This window comes from Coturnix japonica, chromosome 5 (genome assembly GCF_054131305.1).
Source record: "Coturnix japonica strain WE chromosome 5, WE-NBRP24, whole genome shotgun sequence".
NCBI classification, from domain to species: domain Eukaryota; kingdom Metazoa; phylum Chordata; class Aves; order Galliformes; family Phasianidae; genus Coturnix; species Coturnix japonica.
Window position 1 is genome coordinate 16,997,058 of NC_140667.1, and position 22,275 is coordinate 17,019,332.

The 22,275-nt window shown below is 40.5% G+C and overlaps 2 protein-coding genes across 5 annotated transcripts in view; one reads left to right on the top strand and one right to left on the bottom strand.

The window, feature by feature from the left end:
• Nucleotides 1-55: 55 nt before the first annotated feature.
• LOC116653531 (uncharacterized) lies at nt 56-15,231 on the bottom strand. Its single transcript, XM_085549812.1, has 4 exons — nt 15,173-15,231; nt 14,726-15,100; nt 11,752-11,828; nt 56-3,170 (listed from the first exon to the last, which is right to left on the bottom strand). Exons 1-4 carry the CDS (start codon nt 15,229-15,231, stop codon nt 3,142-3,144), a joined length of 540 nt encoding a protein of 179 aa, XP_085405938.1. The 3' UTR covers nt 56-3,141.
• Nucleotides 14,955-22,275, top strand: part of PDE3B (phosphodiesterase 3B) — a 72,804-nt gene continuing 65,483 nt past the window's right edge. For 2 of the 4 annotated variants that reach the window (XM_085550156.1, XM_085550159.1), the window contains exon 1: nt 16,196-16,334. Coding sequence is in view for 2 of the 4 variants with exons in the window: in XM_015864077.3 (XP_015719563.2) it covers nt 15,345-16,334 (990 nt within the window). In the remaining 2 variants the exon portion in view is untranslated. Of the gene's footprint in view, nt 16,335-22,275 lie in introns of all 4 variants that reach the window. The other 2 variants (XM_015864077.3, XM_085550153.1) reach the window with 2 other exon arrangements.

Consider the following 22,275-nt stretch of genomic DNA (forward strand, 5'->3'; position numbering starts at 1 on the left):
GAATCACAGTCATTCCAATGGGAGCCATGTTCTATCACCCTCTGGGCTGATTACGTTTCCCTTACCACAGGAGAACATCCTCTTGTCCATCTTTTGTCACCGGAGAGGACTACATTAATGCCTGCAAAACAAAACCCAAACAAACTGATTTTTGTTATCCGACTTACTACTTTTCAGCTTTGTGATTAATACAAACTCAAGCTGAAATACCTTCCTTTCAAGCAGCGCTTGACACGCATTGCGACAGGATATATAAACGCTTTATTAAGTGAGCTTGAAGCTGAGCAGCTTTCTAGTGTCAGAGCACTCAGTAAATATTGGTGTAGTCCCTGCTACGAGGCCATTCTGTAATAACTTCCTACAGCAATAAGTGACTCCCTGCAAGTCCATTTACTCCACCTACAGTTAGAACAATAGACAGATATTTCCTCTAGTTTGGAAAAAGTGTATTAGCTTTCATGGAATGCTAAACTGCGCCAAGACACTGTTGTTCTGCACATATACTGATAAGTGGAGGAAGTGATGTTAGGAGCCACATTTTTGGCCACAAAGAGAGGGGGATTTCTTTAAAACTTCATGCAAGAAAATTAGATGAAATATATGAACATGAAGAACTTCCTGAAGTTAAATGAATTGTTACATAAGTACATTAAATGACAAGTAATCTTTTTTTCTCTCCCTACAGTAAAAAACAAAATAACTTGAGGTCTAGCTATTAAATTTCTTCTACGCCAAACTGATTTCAGGTAATCATAAAATCACAGAATGGCTTGGGTTGAAAAGGACCATAATGATCATCCAGTTTCAACCCCAATGCCATTTGCAGGGTCACCAACTAGCAGACCAGGCAGCCCAGAGCCACATCCAGCCTGGCCTTGAATGCCTCCAGGGATAGGGCATCCACAGCCTCCTTGGGCAACCTGTTCCAATGCGTGACCACACTCTGTGAAAGACTTCCTCCTAACATCTAACCTAAATTTCCCATCTTAGTTTAAAACCATTCCTCCTTGTCCTATCACTATCCACCCTCGTAATGCAGCAGTGCGAAGGGCTGCACACTTCTCCCCACCTTTATAGATAAGCTAGGGAAAGCACTGGATGGAGTTTTATCGCTCTCCAAGTGCTTCGGTGTCATTACTACCATAATCCCAAAGCAGCAGCACATGGGCATTAGAGACAGGAATAATCTCTACAAACAAGGAAAAGCTTACAATGCAGGGAAGTCATTCACTTCCTTCTGAATACTCATGTATGCCATCTCTTAGGCTCAGTCTGAGCCCTTTACAGGTAGGGGGTTACGTTAACAGTTTCACAATATATTTCTATTCAGATCTTAGTGCACCAGTCTTCAAAAATACCAAACATTGACATGTGTGAAACACAATAGTTAAGTACAAAATGACAAAGAAAAAAAATCACACACTCTTTTTCAGATTAAAAAGTCATCAAAACAGAATTTTATGTATTTTCACACTTTTTTTTTTTTGAAATGGCATCCAGCAGTTTCTTTGATAAAAGCTGTAAAAACAGTTATTATATACTTGTATAGTTCTCTAGAATACTTAAGTTTGTAGAAAAAGAGGAACAAAAAGTACAATTTTAATTGAAGAAAAAAGTGAATGAAATCCAACAATCAACGTACCACAAGAAGAAACAATATAAAATTCTACAGGAATGCAAAGTAAAACTAAACCTGTACTTACATTTTAAATACCCTACTTATAAAACATCTATTGGGGGGGGGGGGGGGGGGGGGGGGAAGGCATTTTCCCTACTGTTAGTTTCATGATTAGCAGCCTGATAATCTGGATCACTTCTGAGAAATACACAATTGACTGTTCTATGAGAAGGTGTGTTAGATTCTCAGTAGTGGTCAAACCAAATGTGTGGAATTATTAGGAAAGAACAAACTGTAAAGCATTATTATGCCAATGTATAAATCCACACTGCTTCTACAGCCATTCAGACTTGAATAGTGGGTGCAGTTCTTGCTTCCCACCTTAAAATTATGTGACATACTGGAGAAGGTACTGGAGAAAGGGAAAGGATGAATCAAATGATGGGAATAGCTTCATGTAAGGAATGGCCGTTAAGAACAGGAGTTTTCAGTTTAAATAACAGATAAACAAGGCAAGGTGATCAACACATCTCAAATCACAGCTGGCATTTGGTCACAGATTCAAAGGAAAACTAGGCAAAATCATAGACAGAAAAGACTTTCCAAGCTACCTTACAGAACTGCCGATACAATGCTTGAATTAAGTGCAGCAGTGATAAAACAGGTACCTTAATGTTTATGAAGTCTCAAGAGAAATTAATGATACTGTTTTCTTCTGTTATGATTCCAGCATAGTTATAAACAGCATCTGACACCTGAGCTATGGCAAGCTTGCTCTGATGAGATTAACATACAGGAACTAAAAGGGAAGGGCATTATGCCTTCTCTTCTGCTGACTCATTAGAGAAAACGACATTCCACCAAGCTCACTTTTGGAATACCACCCATTAAACTACATGAAATCGTTGTGTTCTTGTGTAGTATAATCTGACAGATTTATGGGTTTTTTTGGTAAAAGATTGGCTTCATTGTGGTGAGTGGTATTACTCTCAGTGACCACATATTCCATGCTACTTAGGCACAGCAGACTGCAAAAGAAGAAATAAAACTGTTGTGCTAGCATAAGAGAGAATTAAAGCAGCATCTCCATCCCCTTGGAAAAGCAGGACAGCTCCCGTGAAGATGCCCCCTGTCAGATGGGTAAGTTACTACTTGCAAACAGCAGTGCTGTTACTGTTGTGCAAGCTGGAATTGGTGTCCCTTTATAATGGTCAAATAGGTTAATTTTTTTTAGCTTGCATTTAATGACACGTAGTATAGTTTATTCTTAACCATATGCATAATTTCTGGAGAAAAAGTGTTATCAATGAATTCCAATCTTCCTCAAATAAATAAAAAACAAACAAACAAAAAACCCCATTGTTTAATATCTAGTAAGCACTGGGAATTTGACTACTGGGGGTTTATTCTCCGTACTCTTTAGCCTTGGAAAAGGTTCAGGTTCTCTGCTGCTTAGAAGATATGAAGGCTGAGTAAGATGTTAAAAATAATGACAGTAACATTCAGGGAAGCTGATGATATGCTTATTGTCTGGACAGGCCAAAAAAAGTTCCTGGAAATAGAGAGAGAGGTAATGAAAAATTAAGTTCAATGTTTTCCATCCCATAGAATTATTAGCACTAAGAATGTCATCTGTTGGGCTCAAATTAGACCCCATCATATTCAGGTACCACCCAGGCACACTTATCAGCAAGCTTAACTTTTTGAATACACATGCAAACCCAAAAAACATCAAGACTATCTTCTAAAGGAACTAACAGAAAGAAGTGATCAGTAATACCATCAAGTGACTTGAAAGGTCACAAGCCAGGTAAAGTTGTAGGCTGCTCCTAGGACAGGTAGCATAGCCAAGAACATGTAATAGAAAGTGAGCTGAATTAGGCTACAAAATAACATTGATGCTATACAGTAATAGCATTACCTTGCTTAAGATAGAGAGCTTAAGATACGTAGCTAAAAAATTACTCCTTTCTGAGTGGCCATTTTATAACGTAAGCATTTTTATTAGTTATACGAGTGCTGAAATTTTTCAAAATTTCTACCTGTGAAAGAATTAAGCTTAATTGTCAGCAAAGGTTGGAAATCACACACCCAGTGGTAAAGAGACACCAAGGGAAAGCCTTTGCAATCCACAAGACCATTAATGGATCCTAGACAATGCTGTCATATTCAATTAATGGCAAGATGAAATATTATGTTCTTAGTTTTGTATTTATATTCCATAAATATTTTACAGTGAGTACTTATACATGGATCACACAATAAAAGGTTGGCAGAATGGTTTTGCCCCATCTAGTATTGCCTCAATACCCTTCTCGAAAAATGGAAATACGTTCACATACACAAATTTGCCAGAGTCCATTAAACGAAAGCTTTTGGTTTGTTTCATTTTAAAAGAGCAGACCCTAGGAACTACTTCACTCTCCTAGCATGACACTAAGAATGTATGACACTTCTATTTACGGGCATTTTAAGCACTATGTGAGTAATGAACTTACTGTACCTATTTAATCACTATTTAGGCAATAATTCTGGTATTCCTGAAGCACATTTTTCTAAAAGTGACCCAAACTATTCACAGCATCAATTCGGTTTGTGATTAGGAAAGACTGCAATACAGGATTGCTGCACAGGAAAAAAAATACATGTTTGATTATGCTGTAGTCTGACAACCTTGCTGTCATCAGCCTTTCCCCCAAGCACTTGCCAAGTTCCTAATTTTGCTACATGGATTTTAACAGCTTTGCTGTCACTCACATCCCTGTTTCCACAGTACAAATTTTACTTGGCACTGCCACCTTTACTGCATATATTCCAGAACTAACAACATTGCAAGTAGAAACCAAGGCCTGTCCTGACAAACGTTAAGAGAGCTTCTGGTAGTGTAAAGTCCATTGTCTGCAATTGGCCTGACACATGACTGAGCTCAGACAGTGCATCATACACACATTTAAATTGTGAACAAATCCCATTGATGTCAGGCTTTTTCTAAATCTCAAGTGTTGGGTGCAGCCCTTGGCTTTTAAGCTCAGTTTATGGAAGGATTCAGTAAAAGGCCTGAAGGGCTCTAAATTAATTCCAGACAGGCCTGTTACAACCCTGCCACAAACCACAGAGTACCTAAAAATCTCTGCAATAGTTATTAGCATATCACTACGCAGTCAACACATCCGCACAGCTGTTTCTTGCTTTATGAAGTATATATAAATGTATGACTATGTACTTCTTGTGCACAACAGATCCCATAGCACCAAAACATTTGAGATGTGTTTACCACACCATTGTATCACCAGAAACCATTCTTCAGATGAATACATGATTATGTACTTGGAATAGAGAAAATAATTTGAAAAAAATAAAGAGATAATAATCAGAAAATTTTTGTGTATGTATAAACAACCAGAACACTAACTTTGTTATGAGCACAACAATGCACAAATGAAGCATACAAGCAAAAATGACAGCAGTGCTTCATCATTCAGGAGTGATTTCTCTTTCCTATAAGTGACTTTTGAGCATTGCTAACAAACTGACCAACTTTCTCTGGATACTAGCCTGGAATGAATGCAGTATCCTATCATTTCTACCTAACCTTGTGAATGTGCATTTATAGAATGTTTCTCAGATCAGAATAGTCATTTTTAAGTAGCACTGCAGCACATGCATATCTTCATTTTACAGTCCTTTCTTCAAAACGTTCATAATTTTTAATATGTCTATCTAGCTTTGTGTATATTCTTCTTCCATACTTATTTTTAATCCCTAACTCTTTCCAAGATCTCAATAGCTTAAGTGGTGTGGGACCTGTGATGAACATTCAACAAGCACATGAAAGCTTAAGTACCATTTCTGACCACTCAAAAAATGTTCAGAAACAGAGGAAACTCAGAAACAGAGGAAACAACCATAACATCCAGACTGTACTTGAAAACTACTTCACGAAGGAGACAAAAATATTAACAAGCACTTCAGTATACAATTACTGTAGTATCGACAAAAACAAAGAATCTGTGCAGTGCTGAAACAGCTGTCAAATAGATTGAGCTGCCAGAAGAACCCAGCTCCATCCAGGAAACAAAGCAGAATTCCAGACAATGAGGCCAAGGAAAGGGAAACTGACTTCTCTGTGTATCACTTGGCAAATGAAATCTGTACAAATAAATTTGCCTCTTTTTGTTCTATTAATCAGGGTATTTCTCTAAGGAATAATTGAACAGTCTCTGAGCATTTAAAAAAAAAAAAGCAACTTCAATAATGAGTTTGAATAGAAAATTCAATAGAGCAGTTGAAATCTTGATGTCAAGTCCGCCTTACATTAATACTTAAGAAAACTTGATGTAAAAGCAATGGCTTGAGGCACTGTACAGAAAGGCCCAGCAGATTTTGGCAAGAATGCAGATTCTGAAATAAGTCTTGCTTGAACCAGCCAGCTTTAGCTATTAAAATTATCATAATTATCCTGGTTTATCCTCCAAACAATTCTCAAGATTGGAAAACACATATATGGTTAAAACATCACTTTTAATAGCTGATGAAAAGCAGGTCTGGATATTCTGGAATGAAAAGTGTGGCATGTTATATTCCCAACCAAAGGAAAAGCCAATGTGGTTAACTATGTTCTTGAAGACAAGTCTTTAGAGAACAGTCTAGGAGTTCCTCCATGCGATACGGATGCTTCAAAATACTGAATCTATTATCCATCTCATTCAAGAACACAGGCAAACTGCTAGAAGAAACATTTACTGCTCAGAAGGACAGCATAGCCTCCCTAATCTCAAGGCACCGAAAGGACAACTTCAAGCCAAGAAATCAAGCACCTGTTTCAACGATCTTAAAGCAAGTGTTATTAGAAAAGCATTCCAGTAATGATACTGCTCACACCCTGTCACAAGCCTGTAGTCTACAACCAGGAGAAGTAGTCTTGCTAATTCATCTTGATACAGGTAAGATATTCCAGCTCATACCTTTTGCAGTATGTGATGCCTCTTTGGAATAGATGCTTAACAATCATTCTTTATAGTTATTTTATTCTCTCTGGAAATGCAGAAGCCAAGAAAATTGCCTAAGAAATAAAGAGTAGGTGAGAACACAGACAGCTGTCCCTGCTGCGTCAATTGAGGCTTGCAGGATTGTTCTAGATAACATATCACTCTCAATAATTGGAGTGTCAAGCTTCTGGCAAAAATCTTTAGGAAGTAATCTGATAAAGGTCAACAGATGGTCAAAGATCTTATGAAAATAGCTTGGAAAGAACACGAGGTAGTTCCAAACGTGGAACTGAAGCGAGGCTGAAGGCTTTTATGAAGCACAAGTAACTCAGGAATCCTCAGAAAAGTAGCCTGGCATAGTAGTTCAGCAGTAAAAATTTAGAATGCAGGGAGAACTCTTCCCTAAGGATGAGATAATATGCCTATATTAGAGGTCTGTCTGGGAAATAGGTAGCATGATGCTGCAGGTCTGACAAGCTTCCCTAATTGCTCCAGATGTCACATAGTTGTCCGGCACTGAAATCTTGATTGGGAATTGGAAGGAGAACAGGAAAAAGACATTACGTTTTCTCATCTGAAAAAAATAGGCTTGCTCCTCATGGAACATATTGTTTGCATCTCGTGTCTAAATAATTTAGATTTGTATTTGTGAACTATGTCCAAGGACTAAGTAGATCCAGTACACAGAATGTACCTGATTCTACGTTGACATTACACTTATGTCAAGTTTCCACAGGTCACTTTGTCATAAAACTAAGTTTCCAAGTAAACAGTAAAACACAGTATAACACGGCCTAAATTTGAAAATATCTTGCAAAGACTCCTTAAATAAGTCATGCCCACTTATGAAAATAGTTTATAAGTCATTCACTTAAAAATACAGAATTTAATTAGGCGAACTAGTCCAGCAACTGGAATCTTGTTACCTTACATAAAAGAAATAAATGATTATACACTCATTATATGTCCCACACTAATATATTTCCATATCTTTCATAAAAATGCCTCCAGCTAGACCTCTTGGAAGCACAAGCTTGCTTAAAGCATCATTTCTGCCTATCTCCTCTGAATATCTTCTACTTTGAGTAGTACGAAGAATCAGGCCTCACCTCAACACCTGAACTGTCTTGGTTATTTTAAGTTACATGCCAAATCAATGTATTTTACACCAATTAGAAGTCATCGTATTCAGAAATATGTTAGTTGCACATTAGATCTGGTAAAGATCCACTTATGTAGGAGGTCTGGCTGGGGAAGTAACTGAAGCAAATAAACTAAACCAAATTTTAAAAGCATACATCCAGTCTTTAATGTTACATGACTTTTGATCTTGTAAACTTGGAACTCCTTTTATATAAGCAATCAACATAGGAATCATTATGGAACGGCATAAATGATACTGCAATAAGAAATCAGTTAGTGATATAAACCTAAGTGTTTGAGTTGGGTATATTAAGCATCAATCAGAGCTAACTAGTTACTACTAATTGAACATTAGTGCAAAGCTATCATAATGTAAACTACTGGGTTTCATTGATCAATTCTGGTAAAACTATTGCTGTGTCCAATTCACTCTCTTTCAATGTCTTTTCCTATCAGGTTGTTGTTAATTCAAACAAAAAAAAAACTCGGAGCAACAAAAGAACCATTCTAAATGTGATGCCTTTGTGTTTGCAAGGCAATTATTATTCTTCCATTGCATGAAAGATCAAACAGGTGTACATGACTGATTGCTCCTACATCATTACTTTGTACCCAAGTATGCCAGATACATTTTAGCTATAAATAAGCACAAAGTTTAATCAACTGGAAGTTAATACATGTACATTACAAACTCATAACAGATACAAAGTTTCTAGCATTTCCATAGCATATCTTTATTTCCTTTTTTTACCTAGTGAATCCAGATGTGTTTTTAGAAATAGGAAAGAGCCTACTTTTGTCTTCATTGTTTGGGTAAACCTCTTAGGGATTTACAGTGTTTCCTTGCGGCTTCTATTCACTTTCAAACAGTTTCACTGGAGAAAAATGAGCAGCTTGGAAACATTTAAGTACACTTTCACATCCAGCTGTTCTTCCTCTTAACATAACATCACTCCTAAAGGCTGTAAGCACTATTTTTGAGCAATAATATTGTTGAATTTAATCAAGGGATTTATCTGTTAATGTTGTGAAACTGCTGCCTGCTTTACCTACATATGTTCACCCTTACAAGCTAAACACAATTTTACAATGTTCAAAAATAATCATGATGCACCATTATACTGTACACGGAGGGAAAAAGCAGCAAGCCCTAAGTTACAGAAGTATTTCAAGTCTTCACCTACAGTTTCTGATGTGGCAAATTTGGACTCTGAGTTTTGTCAAGCCCAAAGTAAGTAATGGACACTGTATTCAACCAAGTGTCAATGCTGAAAGGAGCAGGAACTGAAGATACTAAGAACAGGCTGATGAATGATTCTAAGTGTACACAGTATTGAGTATGAATGTTAAAACAGCCCTATTGGATTAAACAAAGAAGAAAGGTAACTGAGCTAAATCTGGAGGCTTAAAAAGTATAAAAGCAAGATTACTGAGACAAGTTGCTCAAAATAAGAGCACTTATACTGAATGTCATCACTTCCTGGACAATGTGTAAGTTTCAGGTTATAACTGATAAACAACTTGGTCTTAACCATTAATCAAAATAAAACTAACCTAAGAAATGCTAGTGGCATAGTTACCTTCTCAGGAACAGACAGAAATCACAAATCCATCATTTTAAAACCAGACAATTTACTCCTGCTTGCTATTTTACACATCTGAATTCCTTTTGAAGCTAGACAGACAAAATACTTCCACACAGATGAGCTAATGATCTTCATTGCATAATCTTCCTTTTCTTATTTTTCTCTTTCCCTCAAATTCAGTTTCCATGAGAGATAGTTATGCAGTCACTATTGCAGAATTCTCTTAACTTTCTCTTTGTTTTGTAGGAAAAAAAACCCTTTTATTTACATATTTTGTTCTGCAGATTCATCTGCATAGACTGTCTTACTAGACTATCATTTTGAACACTAAAACCAAAATAACCTCAAAACATTTTACAAGTTTAATGAAATATAACAGTTTATGATAAGTTCTGAATGCTTAATATTCTGGTCAACATCTCTTTCATCTGCATTCAAGAAGTAAGATCTGGTACATCTTATTAAATGCTTTCTGTCAGGGCACTACTACTATACAGACACCGTTCTTCAAGGCAAAGGTTAAATTTTTATTTATTTACAAACAAAACAAATACTGAATGTTGCAACATTGTATCCTTAGTCCAAACTCTTACTATGTATCTGCTGCAAGGTTAGAAGTGTTGAGTATGATGAACTTCTGAGTACATTAATGACTATGAAGGCTTGATACACTTAACTAAATGGCAAAACACGACCTCAGAGTTGAGATGCTACTCAGACATGTACTGAGTGAAACTGAAACACAGGCCAGACCCTTAAGAGGTGTAAGTCAACACAATCTCTTTATTGGTTTATATTATGCCTGCTGACAATATGATGTAATTACAGCAATTTAACAAAACTCAAATGAATATTAATTAACAAGGACCTGTCTTGGTGATCTAAGGTCAGTAAAGTGGGTGTCCAAAAGACATGGAAATGAGCCAAACTGATTAATTCAGCTCCCTAACCCCCAGCCCCCAATCTCCTATCCAATATATGATCACACGTGAGCCAATTTTGATCTTTTTGAGATCAAAAATGATGCTCATGTGTTACGACAGAGATTTCTGAAAAACCAAACCAGCTGCCTAGTTAGGTTTTATCTTTAGCAGCATTAATGAGCAGAGTCCAAGAAATGCCTACATTTCAATTCCAGACAGAAATTTCAATTAGCAAGTTAGGGAATGAGATGCCAAAGAAATATTAGCACGTATTCTCAAGTTTCATGTTATTTCATTGAATGTGCAGATTTTATGATAAAATATGATTTGGTCTAAGTTCTAATTTTTATAGGAATTTTACATAGGAAGAAAGTAATCTTTTCATTATAAATCTTTAATTATACCATGGGATGAAAAATTGTGCTTAATTAATTTTGAGGAAGTGAAACCTGGCAGAAGTTTCATAATTAAAAAACCCTGCATTCTTATTATTAAGAAAATTGAACTATTCTCCAAATAAGCTCATGTAAAAGAGCAGTATAATATAAATTCATGCAATCCTCTGGTGTCTTAAAGGCAGAATTTTGACATCTGTTTGTTGAATTCGATAGCCCGTTATCTTTATTAGGAAAAGGTCCCTTCAGGGAGAAAAAAAAAATCAAATTGTATACTGCATATTGCATAGGAATTATGTTCTAAAATTTTACCGAATCTCATTCAGTTTTCTCATAAAGCTAATGTGAAGTATTGGACTACTAACATTATTTGGAGTAATACACAGATTGTGTACATTGTGACAGCAATAACTGCAACAACAACAAAGGATTCTACTTGTAAATCACTTAGTCACCACCTACTGACAATTTCACCTTTAAAAAGTAGGATTTGGATATTATCAAAATACATTTCAGCTGAAAGGATACACATAAATACACACTTATCTGGAGATGCACATGTTGGTCCATATAAGAAATGTCTATACTTCTTCAGTCAGAAGACTGCTTAAATTAAAAATCTGTAGTATGAGCATCTGGATATGGTAACAGTAAGCCAGCATGCTGCTGATTCTCTGCACAAAACCAGAATATTGGCACCACAAAAATTATTGGCACCAGACAAAGCTTTGTGTTATCCTACTTTCTATTAAGACTTACAACACTGATGTGATATTTTTTCTGTTCAATTACTGGTCTTCAAGTTTGCCTCTACTGAGCTACAGCTTGGAAGCTGCCATCACCCCAATGTTCTCTCTGCTACTTTCCATCTTCAGAAATAGGAAATCTCATCTCACAATGCCATATCACATAGCTCTGTATTTCTAGCACTGTATCCATGCTTGTTAAACTGACTACTGCTATATCCACAAAAGACATCTTACAAGAAAGTTGGCTTTTTCCCCCCACATGTCTCTTTTTAAGAAATTAAACAAACAGTTGTCGTTTATTGTAACTTGGTCTTTGCTGTCATATAAAGATCATAATGTTTTGACTTACCTTTGAAACCGCTTTGCTTCACACAGAATGCAATTGGATCTCTTCTCACCCTTGGACTTAACAAATATAACGCCTCTCTGCAACAAGAACAGTCACATTGTACATCATAAATATAATTCCAGAAGAAGACTGTTTCCCCTGTATTTTTCCCCTTCACTTAGTAGCTACAACTGAGTATCCTTCAATCACTAATTTCCATTATATTGGCTGCCTATCAACTACTGAAAAACTCTCTAGCCCTTTTGCATTCAAGACCATGAGTATCTTAACAGCTGGTATCATATCCTGTTTTTAAAGACAGGACATGTTACACACAAGTAAGTTAGAGATCATCCAGGCAGCACAGTTGCATTTCTGAGCCTTCAAGTTGTGCGCTTCAGCTTGCTGAGTGCTTGCATTTTTAGTTTACCAAGCAGTGCATTTTCAGTACCTGGCTCAGTATAAACTTAGAATGGTAATACATAACGCTGGCATTTCTCCAAGCATTCATTTAAGTCTGGTTAAGCCTTTAGATGTGCCTAAGGGAACAGCAATTGCATGGGCATACATGTGTCTTCTAAAAGTATAATACTTATTTTGTATATTTTGCTGAATTATTATGGAGGTAATAATATCATTTATTTAAGCATCTAAAGTAAACAAGAACTAGTAATAAAACTGAGGTATCCCCAATTACTGCTTCTACCACCTTACTTGTTGTTATATTTCTTTATAATTTCTTAACAAAACTTCAATATTCAAAGAAATAAATAATGAAGCATCTGCATTTCCACAAAGCTGTCCAAGACTACATTTACAGCAGGAATTCATCCAAGTGCTTTGGTTGCTCACAATTTAAAATGGGTTTCCTAACCAGCTCACCTCCTCTGAGTACTGCAACCTACAGGCAGCTGCTTACCCACATATATGAATAAAAACAAAACCACCATGTGGAACTTCCTAAACAACTTACTAACTCAGAGCTCCAAAGTAAGAGATCCTCTTTTCCCACCTTCTTTTCACCCACACTCTACATCAGTAGCCAGATGGTAGAAACTTGTTCCTTGAACAAGACATCAACTTCCTCATCAACTGTACACAAAAATTAATAAGCAAATGATGCCAGATTACAGCTAGAAAGGTACGCTATTCAGGCAATACAGCTGGTTTAAGTTTTTGTTGTTTCCAGTTTCAAAGCACATTTTGCTTAGAGACCTTAATACATCTAAGTCTAGCCAAAAAAATGAGCAGTACAAGCAGAAGGGAATGATTACCATTCAGAAGCATTCCAGAGAATGCAGCAAGGTTTAGACAAAGTTCTTGACAAATTAACTAAAGAAACAGGTTGCAGTGCTCTAATGAGACAAAAAGTACTGCAATAAGAGCAGGGTAACAAAGCCTTTGACTAAAGCAAATGAGAAGTCCAAATGCAGCAGAGCCACAAACGTGAAGGAAAAGAGCTGCTTACTTTTAAAAGGCCTCAAGTAGGCAGAGATCTCCAGTAAGAAAGGCCCTCACCTCCACTGCTAAACCCTTAAATGAGGTTTGGAAAGGGGGGCATGTGTGATTACTAATTTCCCATACAGTACCCTTAAGCAGCAGAGAAGCTGTTAAAGAACTACACTTGCATAGAATGAGCTGCGAACACATTTCTTCAGGGTGTTTTGCATAAACACGCCACTGAATTAAAAGCTAATTATTGAGTGATAAGTGATCTGAAAACAAACAAACAGTAAGGTGGTGAAGTGCATTGCTGATACAAAGTTACTGAGAGTAGGAAAAAATAAACTCAGCTGAGCAGATCTGCATACAACCTCACAACACTGAGGCCACGTGCAGGTTTTGTTTAATGTAAATAACCATAAAATATGCATGGAAAAGAACTCCATCCTTACCTGCTGTATGGGAAATTGGTACTCACAGCCTGAACCTCTGATTAATCAGCTGAGGCAAGTGTCGGGTCAGCTGTGGGAGCACAGGTGAGAGTAATTTAGCTGTGCTCCTGGAAGGGGTGGAGCTTGACTCCATCTCCTCTAGACCTCTTTTAAGGGCTGACCACCACTAAGGCAGCATCTCTTGGAGATTGCTCCCTGGTGGAGGTTGCCTTGGCATTTCCCAGTGAAGACATCCATATTGGTGAGTCTTTCCTTATAAATAATCTTTTGAATATCTGTTATTGTCTTTGTATCATTCCACCTTACACCTGTAAAATTATTTAGTAGTTTGAGATGCTAACACTAAAAGATATTCTGTGATCTATGAAGCTAATGTTATGAAAACATTTTTCAATGTTTTTTTTTTAGCATTGAGCTGATCAACATTCAACAATACTCAGTTTGATGGCTTGCTTTTGTCTCTAACCAAAACCAATAGTAGAAGGTAAACAGGAGATGAGAACTGTAAGGGGAGAATTAGGCTGGGGCATAGAAACCAATGTTTTTGGCACAGCATAATATCTGCAATACTTCTGATTCAGAAAGTGTAAATGTCACAGAGAGCTGCATTCAGGGTGGGAAGGGATCATATAATGTCCTGTCTCAATTCTCTTCTTTAGGCACTTTCTTGTATAGGTTTGCATATGATCTTTCTATGAAGTTCTCAATGTCTAGTTATTTCTGGAATGCGTTTATAGCCAAATTCAATAGAACAGAGAAATGAAGGAGCTGCGATTAAAGCAAGATACATCTCAGCAAGGAAAACACTGATCCATGTGCCCACGTGGTTGTGGATGAATTGATACTAATAACGTGGGAATAAAAGTAAAGGCAGGACTGTCACCCCAAAAGAAAACCCGCATTCTCTCTTTCAGAGCACTGTTCTCTCTACCATTTTCTGCACTGGAAGAGACGGAAGTAAAAACTAACTCTAATCCACACTGCTCGTTCACGTGTTAAAAACAATGGTTCGTATGACAGCGCTACTCTTCGCAGCGCGTACGAGCAACTTTCCTTCGCTGTCTGAAAGTAAACAAACAAAGGCGAGAAGACAAACCCACACGCTCATAGCGCTGCTCTTTTCCTCACGGTTCACCCGCCCCGTCCCGCGCCGCATCCCCGACGCCTCCGGACCGCACCGCCCGCGCCGTGAGCCGCTACCCGGCCGGCCCGTCACCTCGCTGCAGACGGCCGCGGCTCGGGGCGGGCACGCGAGAGAAGCTTCCCACCGCCCCGACCCCGCCTCCCCCTCCTTCCTTCCCTCCCTCCTTTCCTCCCTCCCCGCTTCCCGCTCGGCCGTTACCGCGTGGCAGTTCGCGCGCAGCCGCTCGCGGGGCGCGTGCCGCCGCAGAAGCTTCCGCGCGTGGAGGGAGGCGGGCAGGGGCCGTTCCCCGCCGCCCTCCCACCCCCGCCGCCGGCCGCTCCTCCGGTGAGCGCTGGGAGGCGACAGCGAGCTCCTCCCGCCGGATCCGTTGTGGGCAGAGCGAGCCGAGCGGAGAGACTTTTACCTTTTCTCTTTCTTTTTTTTTTTTTTTTTTCTCTTTTTTCCCCCGTCGCTCCCCACCATGCTCCGGACGCCGCCGCCCGCGGGGCAGAAGCCGCGGCTCGGCCCGTTGCCCCTCTCCTGAGGCGATGCGGGAGGCGCCGGCGGGACGGAGTTAGCGAGACCCCCCGAGCACCATGCGGGAAGAGAGAGAAGCGGCCGCCTCCGTCTCCCGCCGCGACCCCGGCAAGCCGCCGCCGCACCGACCGCAGCCGGACGGCTCGGGGCCGCCGCCCCCCCCGGCGCTGCCCGAGAGCCTCCGGAACGGCTACGTGCGGGGCTGCGCGACCCCGCCGCGGCGGGACCCCCCGGAGAGCTTCCCGTCCCCGCCGCTCTGCCCCGGCGCCGCCGCCTCCTCCCGCCGAGCGCTGCTCAGTCTGGGCGCCCTGGCCGCCGTCGCCCTCTCTCTGCTGGCCTTTCCCGGCCGGGGCAGCGCCGGCCCGCAGGACGGCGGCGGCTGGAGGAGCCCCCGGGCGTTGCACGCCTTGCTGAGCCTCTCCCGCTGCCTCAGCCCGCTCTTCAGCATCGCCTGCGCCTTCTTCTTCCTCACCTGCCGCCTGGCCCGCGGGGAGCGCGGCGCGACGCGCTGGTGGCTGCTGGCGCTGCCCGTCTGCTGCTACTCGGGGGACTTGGTGGCGCTGCGGTGGCTGCCGCCCGCTCAGGGGCGCGGAGAGGAGCCCCTCGCCCCCGGCGAGCCGCGGCTGGAGGCGGGCAGGCTGCTGGCCGCGCTGGGCTCGGTGGCGGCGCTCACCCTGCTGCGGAGCTCCGCGGGGCTCCGCCGCAGCCTGCTCGTCCTGCTCTTCTCCGGCGCGGCGTGGCTGGTGTCGCTGACCGGCCTCCAGCCGCTGCCCCCGGCCCTCCGGCCGCTGCTGGCGGGCTCGGTGGGGGTGGCCGGTTGCCTGCTGGCTCTCTGCGGCGCCGAGCGCGGCATCTTCCCGGAGCGGGGCCGGGCGGAGCCCCGGCAGCACCACCCGCAGCCCCGGCTGCCCGGCGCGGAGGACAAAGTGCCCGCGATCAGACCACGGCGGAGGTCGAGCTGCGTGTCCCTGGGGGAAGCTTCGGGCAGCTACTACGGCAGCAGCAAGATGTTCAGGAGACCCTCGTTGCCTTGCATCTCCAGAGAGCAGGTAGGTGGCTCCGGGACGGCGGGGAGAAACTTTGCGAGCGGAGAGCGCTGCTCGCTTTTCCAGCTCCTGTAGGTGCGTGTGCGGGCTGTCTGCTGTCACACTCATAAACAGAGGGAAACGCACGCTCGTTAGCGTCTATTGACTCCTCAGCTCGGTTCTGCAGGCTGCATGGAAGCTAAATCGTACCGATACGTGAGACAGGACAGGAGGCTCGCTCGCGTTTCAGACGGATTAAATGCTAAAATCTAACCCTTGTTGCTGTCAGCTACACTGTTTCTTTCCAAAGCCCATCTCCTCTGCTTCTGGCAAACTTCACGCGACGAAGCCGTGCAGGCTGGCTGTTCTCACCTCTGCTGCTTCTCGCTTTCTATCGACTGCTAAGTTCTAGAGGAGAACTAGGGTTTGGAGGGATATTATTTACCAGTTTGGGGCAGGCTCCTACTGCCTTGCAGATTACCATCTCTGGTCTCTTCTTCAACCATCTCTCCCTCGCTCCAAATAAATTACCATTAGGTTTGAGCCGATTGAACTTAAGAAGCTTCTCTTTTACTGAAGAGAGAGCTGTTCAGTAGAGTCTGGAAAGATGCCCGAAACATTCAGTTTTCTTGAATGGAACTCTGTTGGTTTCTGCCTCCTGGAAAACTTGTCAATGAGTCCCGTTCTGGTTTTTTTGCAGGGCAACCCCCATGAGGGGCAGTTGGTTTATATTTGGTAGGTGACATATGAGCGACGGGAGCTGTGGCTGTGCTGGGTGCAAGCGGCCCAGCTCTGTTGGACTGCACAGCTGACCCTGTGCTGGCAGAGCGTGGGGGTCATCGGGAATGAATGGCAAGTGCCCGGCTACTGTGAAGGGATTGTTGCCTCAGAACCCCCCGTCTGTTGCTGTGGTGGCTGAAATTCATGAATGCCAAATGAAATGGTGTAACTTTGCCGTTGTCGCTCGTTCCATAATGCTCTTCTTGTGATGTGAAATAGGTCGGAGGAAATAGGAGGCGAATCTGAAACAGTGCAGCGGTTCGCGAGCGTTTCTTTCTCTGCATTTACGCAATAGAATAATACGGCAGTAATTGTTCTGTGCGTGAAAGGTTAAAATGCCAGCCTGCCGGAGCAGGCGTCAGAAGGTTGACATTATCAAGTGCAGACAATGGGGCAAACGTTAGAGTATTATAACAGCAGTTAAGATACGTGGGGAATATTGTATAATAGTTTATTTTCTCTGTGCTGCTCCCTTCCAGATAGGAAATGCTCTGTTGTATTTGTCTGCAGTACAAGAAACACGGAAAATGCAGTGACAGCTTTCATTAACTTTTCTAGACGATAAAAGATACTTGTTTTCATTCAGCTGATTGAATTCTTCCTTTGATATTCAGTTCACTGTCCATAAAATGTGTACGTGTTTCAAGTTAAGACACTTAGTTTTCCTTAGGTAACATTGTAAACGTCAACCTAACTAAATACGTGGAATTTATTGGCAGTACTTATGTCATACATGTTTATAGTAAGATGCAACTGGTTGGTAGACTTCCAGATTTTGATATCTTAGTTATCACTAGAAGTAAACAGAAACAACAAAGAGATCTGAAGCTCTTTATTTTCCTCATAAAGTCTATTAGACTTTATAATAAATATTTGTGCTTTGTTAGCCATGATTTAAACTGCATTCATAGATACATGTTCTAGGCGGTGTGTTATGAGTGATTTTTATGAGGACAATGCAGGTGAAATACTCCGCTCTCGTGTTTGACTTGGAGAGATATCAGACATTGCAGAGCTGATAAAGTGTCGGCTGCTGGGGCTGGGGGTGACACGGGGAAGGAAGCCTATGGTCTGTGACTGTATTTGACCGGACACTGTGAGGTCTTTGTATTGTTTCCTTGAAACACAAGGAATATATGCACTTAATGCTCTTCAGAGGAGCATTTATTACATGAACATTCTTGAAAGATTGATTGCGTGCTTTGTAGGTGTTTAGATGATATTTCAAGGTTTCTTTTTTCAATATTAATATTTGAAGATAGTGAATTTAATAAGGACTGCTGGGAAAGCCAGTGGAGTATAAGGAATGTGCTGGTGGAAGTTCGCTGTGTTAGTAATACTTATAATGACAACATTAGTTTAGCTGTCATTCAGTTTGATGGATTTTATATGCTTATTAATGCACATTGCACCCCTATAAGCAGGTACATGTAAGAACGAAAAAAGGCAGATGTAGATTTTAGTTACTTTGTGGGGAGAAAAAGGGATTGCTGATATTGACATCAAGTTTTTAGTTACTTGTTGAGTTGAAATTATGCCTGACTCTGTCTAAATACCATGAGGAAAAAAAGTATGGTGGGTTGACTCGTTTTCTTTTTTTTCAAGTAAGCTTAAACCAGTAATTCTAAGGGATCTTTCTTCATGGAGACTAGAGGGAGAGGGGGGCAATTCCATGTGTGCACAACCAGTAGTGTTCATGCAGTGGAGTCAAGTGGAGCTGTCATTATTTTCTGAGGGTAGAGGTAGGAATAGGCCCTGTGAGCATGATCCTACAAGTGTTTTCTGATTTAGGGAATATGTTTCTCAAATTTGGATTTCTGCTTTTTGTTTGTCAACAGATAGCGACTATAATACTGAATGGTCAATAATTATCTTTGTTCTTACCTTTACTATGAACATCCATGCTTTGCTGTCAAAATCTATTCTATGCCATGTATACATCTTTCTGTACTATGTGTGGCTAGTGATGTAGTTTGGTGGGTGGAGGAAAAGTCATGAATAGGTTATATCCTTAAATTTTCATGATAGTATACTTAAATGCCATTTTCAAACATACAGATAGAAATACACATAGTACAGAAGAAAGTAAATTAAGGCTAAAAATCATGCAAGCACAATGTCCTTTTGAGTTATATTAACAAGAAAAGTTAATGAAAATCCACATGATTTTAGCAGTAAACTACTGGCTTTTTATTTCCCTTTTCTAGTATTTATCTTGGGCCTATTGATGAATCGTTTAGCAGTACAATTCCAGTATTGATCAGTATTACAAATGCGCAGACAGTGTTTTGATTATGTATTTAATTACATGCTAATGTTAGCTGTACATACTGCTATCAAAGGGATCGCTTGCACTGGCTGTTCAATACTTACTACACCATTACTTAATGTTCTTTTTTGTTGTTGTTGCTTCTTGAAGGCCAGATCAGTATTGGGATTCTAAATGATGTTGGTCAGATCTTATAAATAATCTTTGTCTTGAAAAAGACTGTAGTGTAAAGCATTCTTTTTACATCCTTGTGAACGTGTGTATGACAGCATGTAACTTTATATAGAATATGCGATTCTATAATGTCTGTTTGTCTATACTAAAAGAATAGGCCCTTCAAATTATGTGCGTGGGACATATGTCCAAAACAGCCTGCAAACAGAGCAAGGTTTTCTGTTTGTTTATTTTGTTTTTAAAAATTTCCTAGCTGTCTGATTAACTTCAAACAAGTAGTAAAGCTGGGCTGTTTAATGGATAAAAACTGCCGTGTTGTGCTCTGCCAGTTAAAGGAAGATTTGTCTTGTGTTTAGGCTGATAGATTGACCAGCACATCTTGCCAATTTCCATTTGTAGCTATCTTACACCTTTTATCTTGTACCCTCTGAGGATCAAATCTTATCTTGCACCCTAGGAAGATCGAGAGTTGATTTAGAGAGTCTAAAATGTAGATTTAACTTTAAATTAATGCAATTTACTTAGACACTTTAAAACAGTCTATTTCCTGTTTGTAAAACAGATTATATTTTTCCTCAACTGCTGAGGCTATTAGTTTCCTAGGTCAGAAGGTACCTCCTAGTAGGTATTTTACATTGTCTTAAGGTTTTTAAGCTCTAGGTTTGCAGCCTAGAAAGGTGAAATGTATCTCTTCTCTGCATTTGAGGTGATGAGCTCTTTGCAGTGTTCATCTTTTCCTGTAGAGGTGGTTGTGGTGACCCTTACCACAAGTGTCTGCAGGCAAAGCTTTGTTTCTGTTGTTTTTTGTATCTCTTGTTTTTTTATTAGTTATCTCTTGGGGTGGGGGGTGGAAATCAAAGTAGAAATGAGTCTGTGTTTAGCTGTGAATGCAGTCAACCTCAATGGGATGCTACCGAGTGTTGGAAATATAATAAGAGCGAGCGCATAATGCAGTGACAGTCATGGGAAACTATTTTTGCAACTACTATTTTGGATGAGTAAGATTATATCTGTCTGGCTCTCCTTGGCGCTGACAAAATGTTTTGTGCTGGGCAAAATGAGAAGACTTGATAAGAGTTGCATCCTTCCCCCCCCCCCCCCCCCCCTTTTTTTTTTCTTTCCCGTCTCCATTCTGAAGTTTCTTAGAGTGTCTTCAAGTTTCTTGTAGCATCGTACCAGAAAGAAAGGATGATTTGAGAGCAGTCTGCCTGTAGAGACCTATAGAGAGATTGGAGTTTAAGATTAAGATGCCATCCCTATGGCAGTGATCACCGGAACAATAATGCGGTTCGCAGTGGCTAACAAAGAATGCTGAAAGTGCAGTTAAGGAGCCTGATGGCTGTTAAGAGCACTGTTAGGATGAGCTGGTTTTTAGATATCCGAAATAGAATGGTAGTTTGTTTTGGACAGAAGTAGCACACTAAAAGCAGGTAAATGTGTTTGTAGTGTAGTTTGTCAGTGTAGTGAATCACGTGGCTGCTTCTGCACGTGTGATTTCCTGTGGACAAGATGTAAAGAGCGAAACAAATGAAGGTGAAGACATCTGCTGAGGAAACACTGGAGAAATCTGGGGGAAGTATTGCAGGTGGTGCATTATAGGAATGACCAAAATGGCAGTGGGAAAGAAGTTGAAGAAACTGGGAGAGAAGTTCATAAGAACTGAGTGATCAACTGTGTGAGAGGGAACTAACAAGATACACTGATAAAAAAATTGGTTTTCAGCTTTGACAAGAAAGCTGTTTTAAACTTATGCATGAAAATGGTAGAGATGTGCAATAATAAGCTCTCAGATTAGTCTCTAGAATGGAAAAGGTTAAATATGAATGGAGAGAGAACTACAAGGTGTCAGGTATATTTAACAGAGGAAAAGAGGACTCCTGTTGAGTTGCACACTCCTATTTGTGCATGTATGTGCCTGACAGTACCATTCTAATGAAGGAGCGTGACCAATCAAACTGATTGAATGCTATGGCCTTACAAATTTCAAAGATATGAAATCCCACCAAGCTTTATGAAAAAAGGTGAGTGGGCAGGCCCAATGGGATATGCTGTGACATACCACATGTCTATAGTGTGAGCTGGTGCTCCATGTTAAGATCTCACCTGTTTTTCTAGAATAAAACTGTAGAGAGAACTGAAAGAACACGTTGAGGTGAGAACTGGGGGAGAGAAAGGACTTTCAGTTGGCAAAGCCAACTCTTAGCAAGATGAAAAAACACAACAGAATAAATTGTAATGGGGGAAAAGAGTATAATGGGACCTTTAGTTGCAATTCAGTAGAAGTAATGAAAGTTTGAATGGTAAGTGACGTCTTGGACTGGATAAGGAAGACTTCTCAATAAATGAGTGAAAGATAATGGACAATGAAATGCATTGATCGCTTTGAGGATGCATTGAAATTTAAGGAATACTAGAGTCTTCCAAACAGACAGAAATCAAGAATACTAATAGATTAGAAGTGATATGATGCCGTGATTTATCAGCTTGTTATTTGGCAAGGGAAAGAGTGATAAAAACAGATTGGAGAGACCTGTCCTTAAGCAAGAGTGAGTTAAATGAGTGGTCTTTGGGTGAGGGAGAGAATAAAGTGTTCTAGGAACAAGGTGCTCCATAAAAAGAAAGGCTTCTGATACAAAATTGTAGCTTGCAAATTGAAATGCGATCAGTTGTTTTGTGAAAGGATATACAGAAGTTGATCCAAAAGTAATGCCTCCTGCTTATTTCCATGGAAACTACAACAGC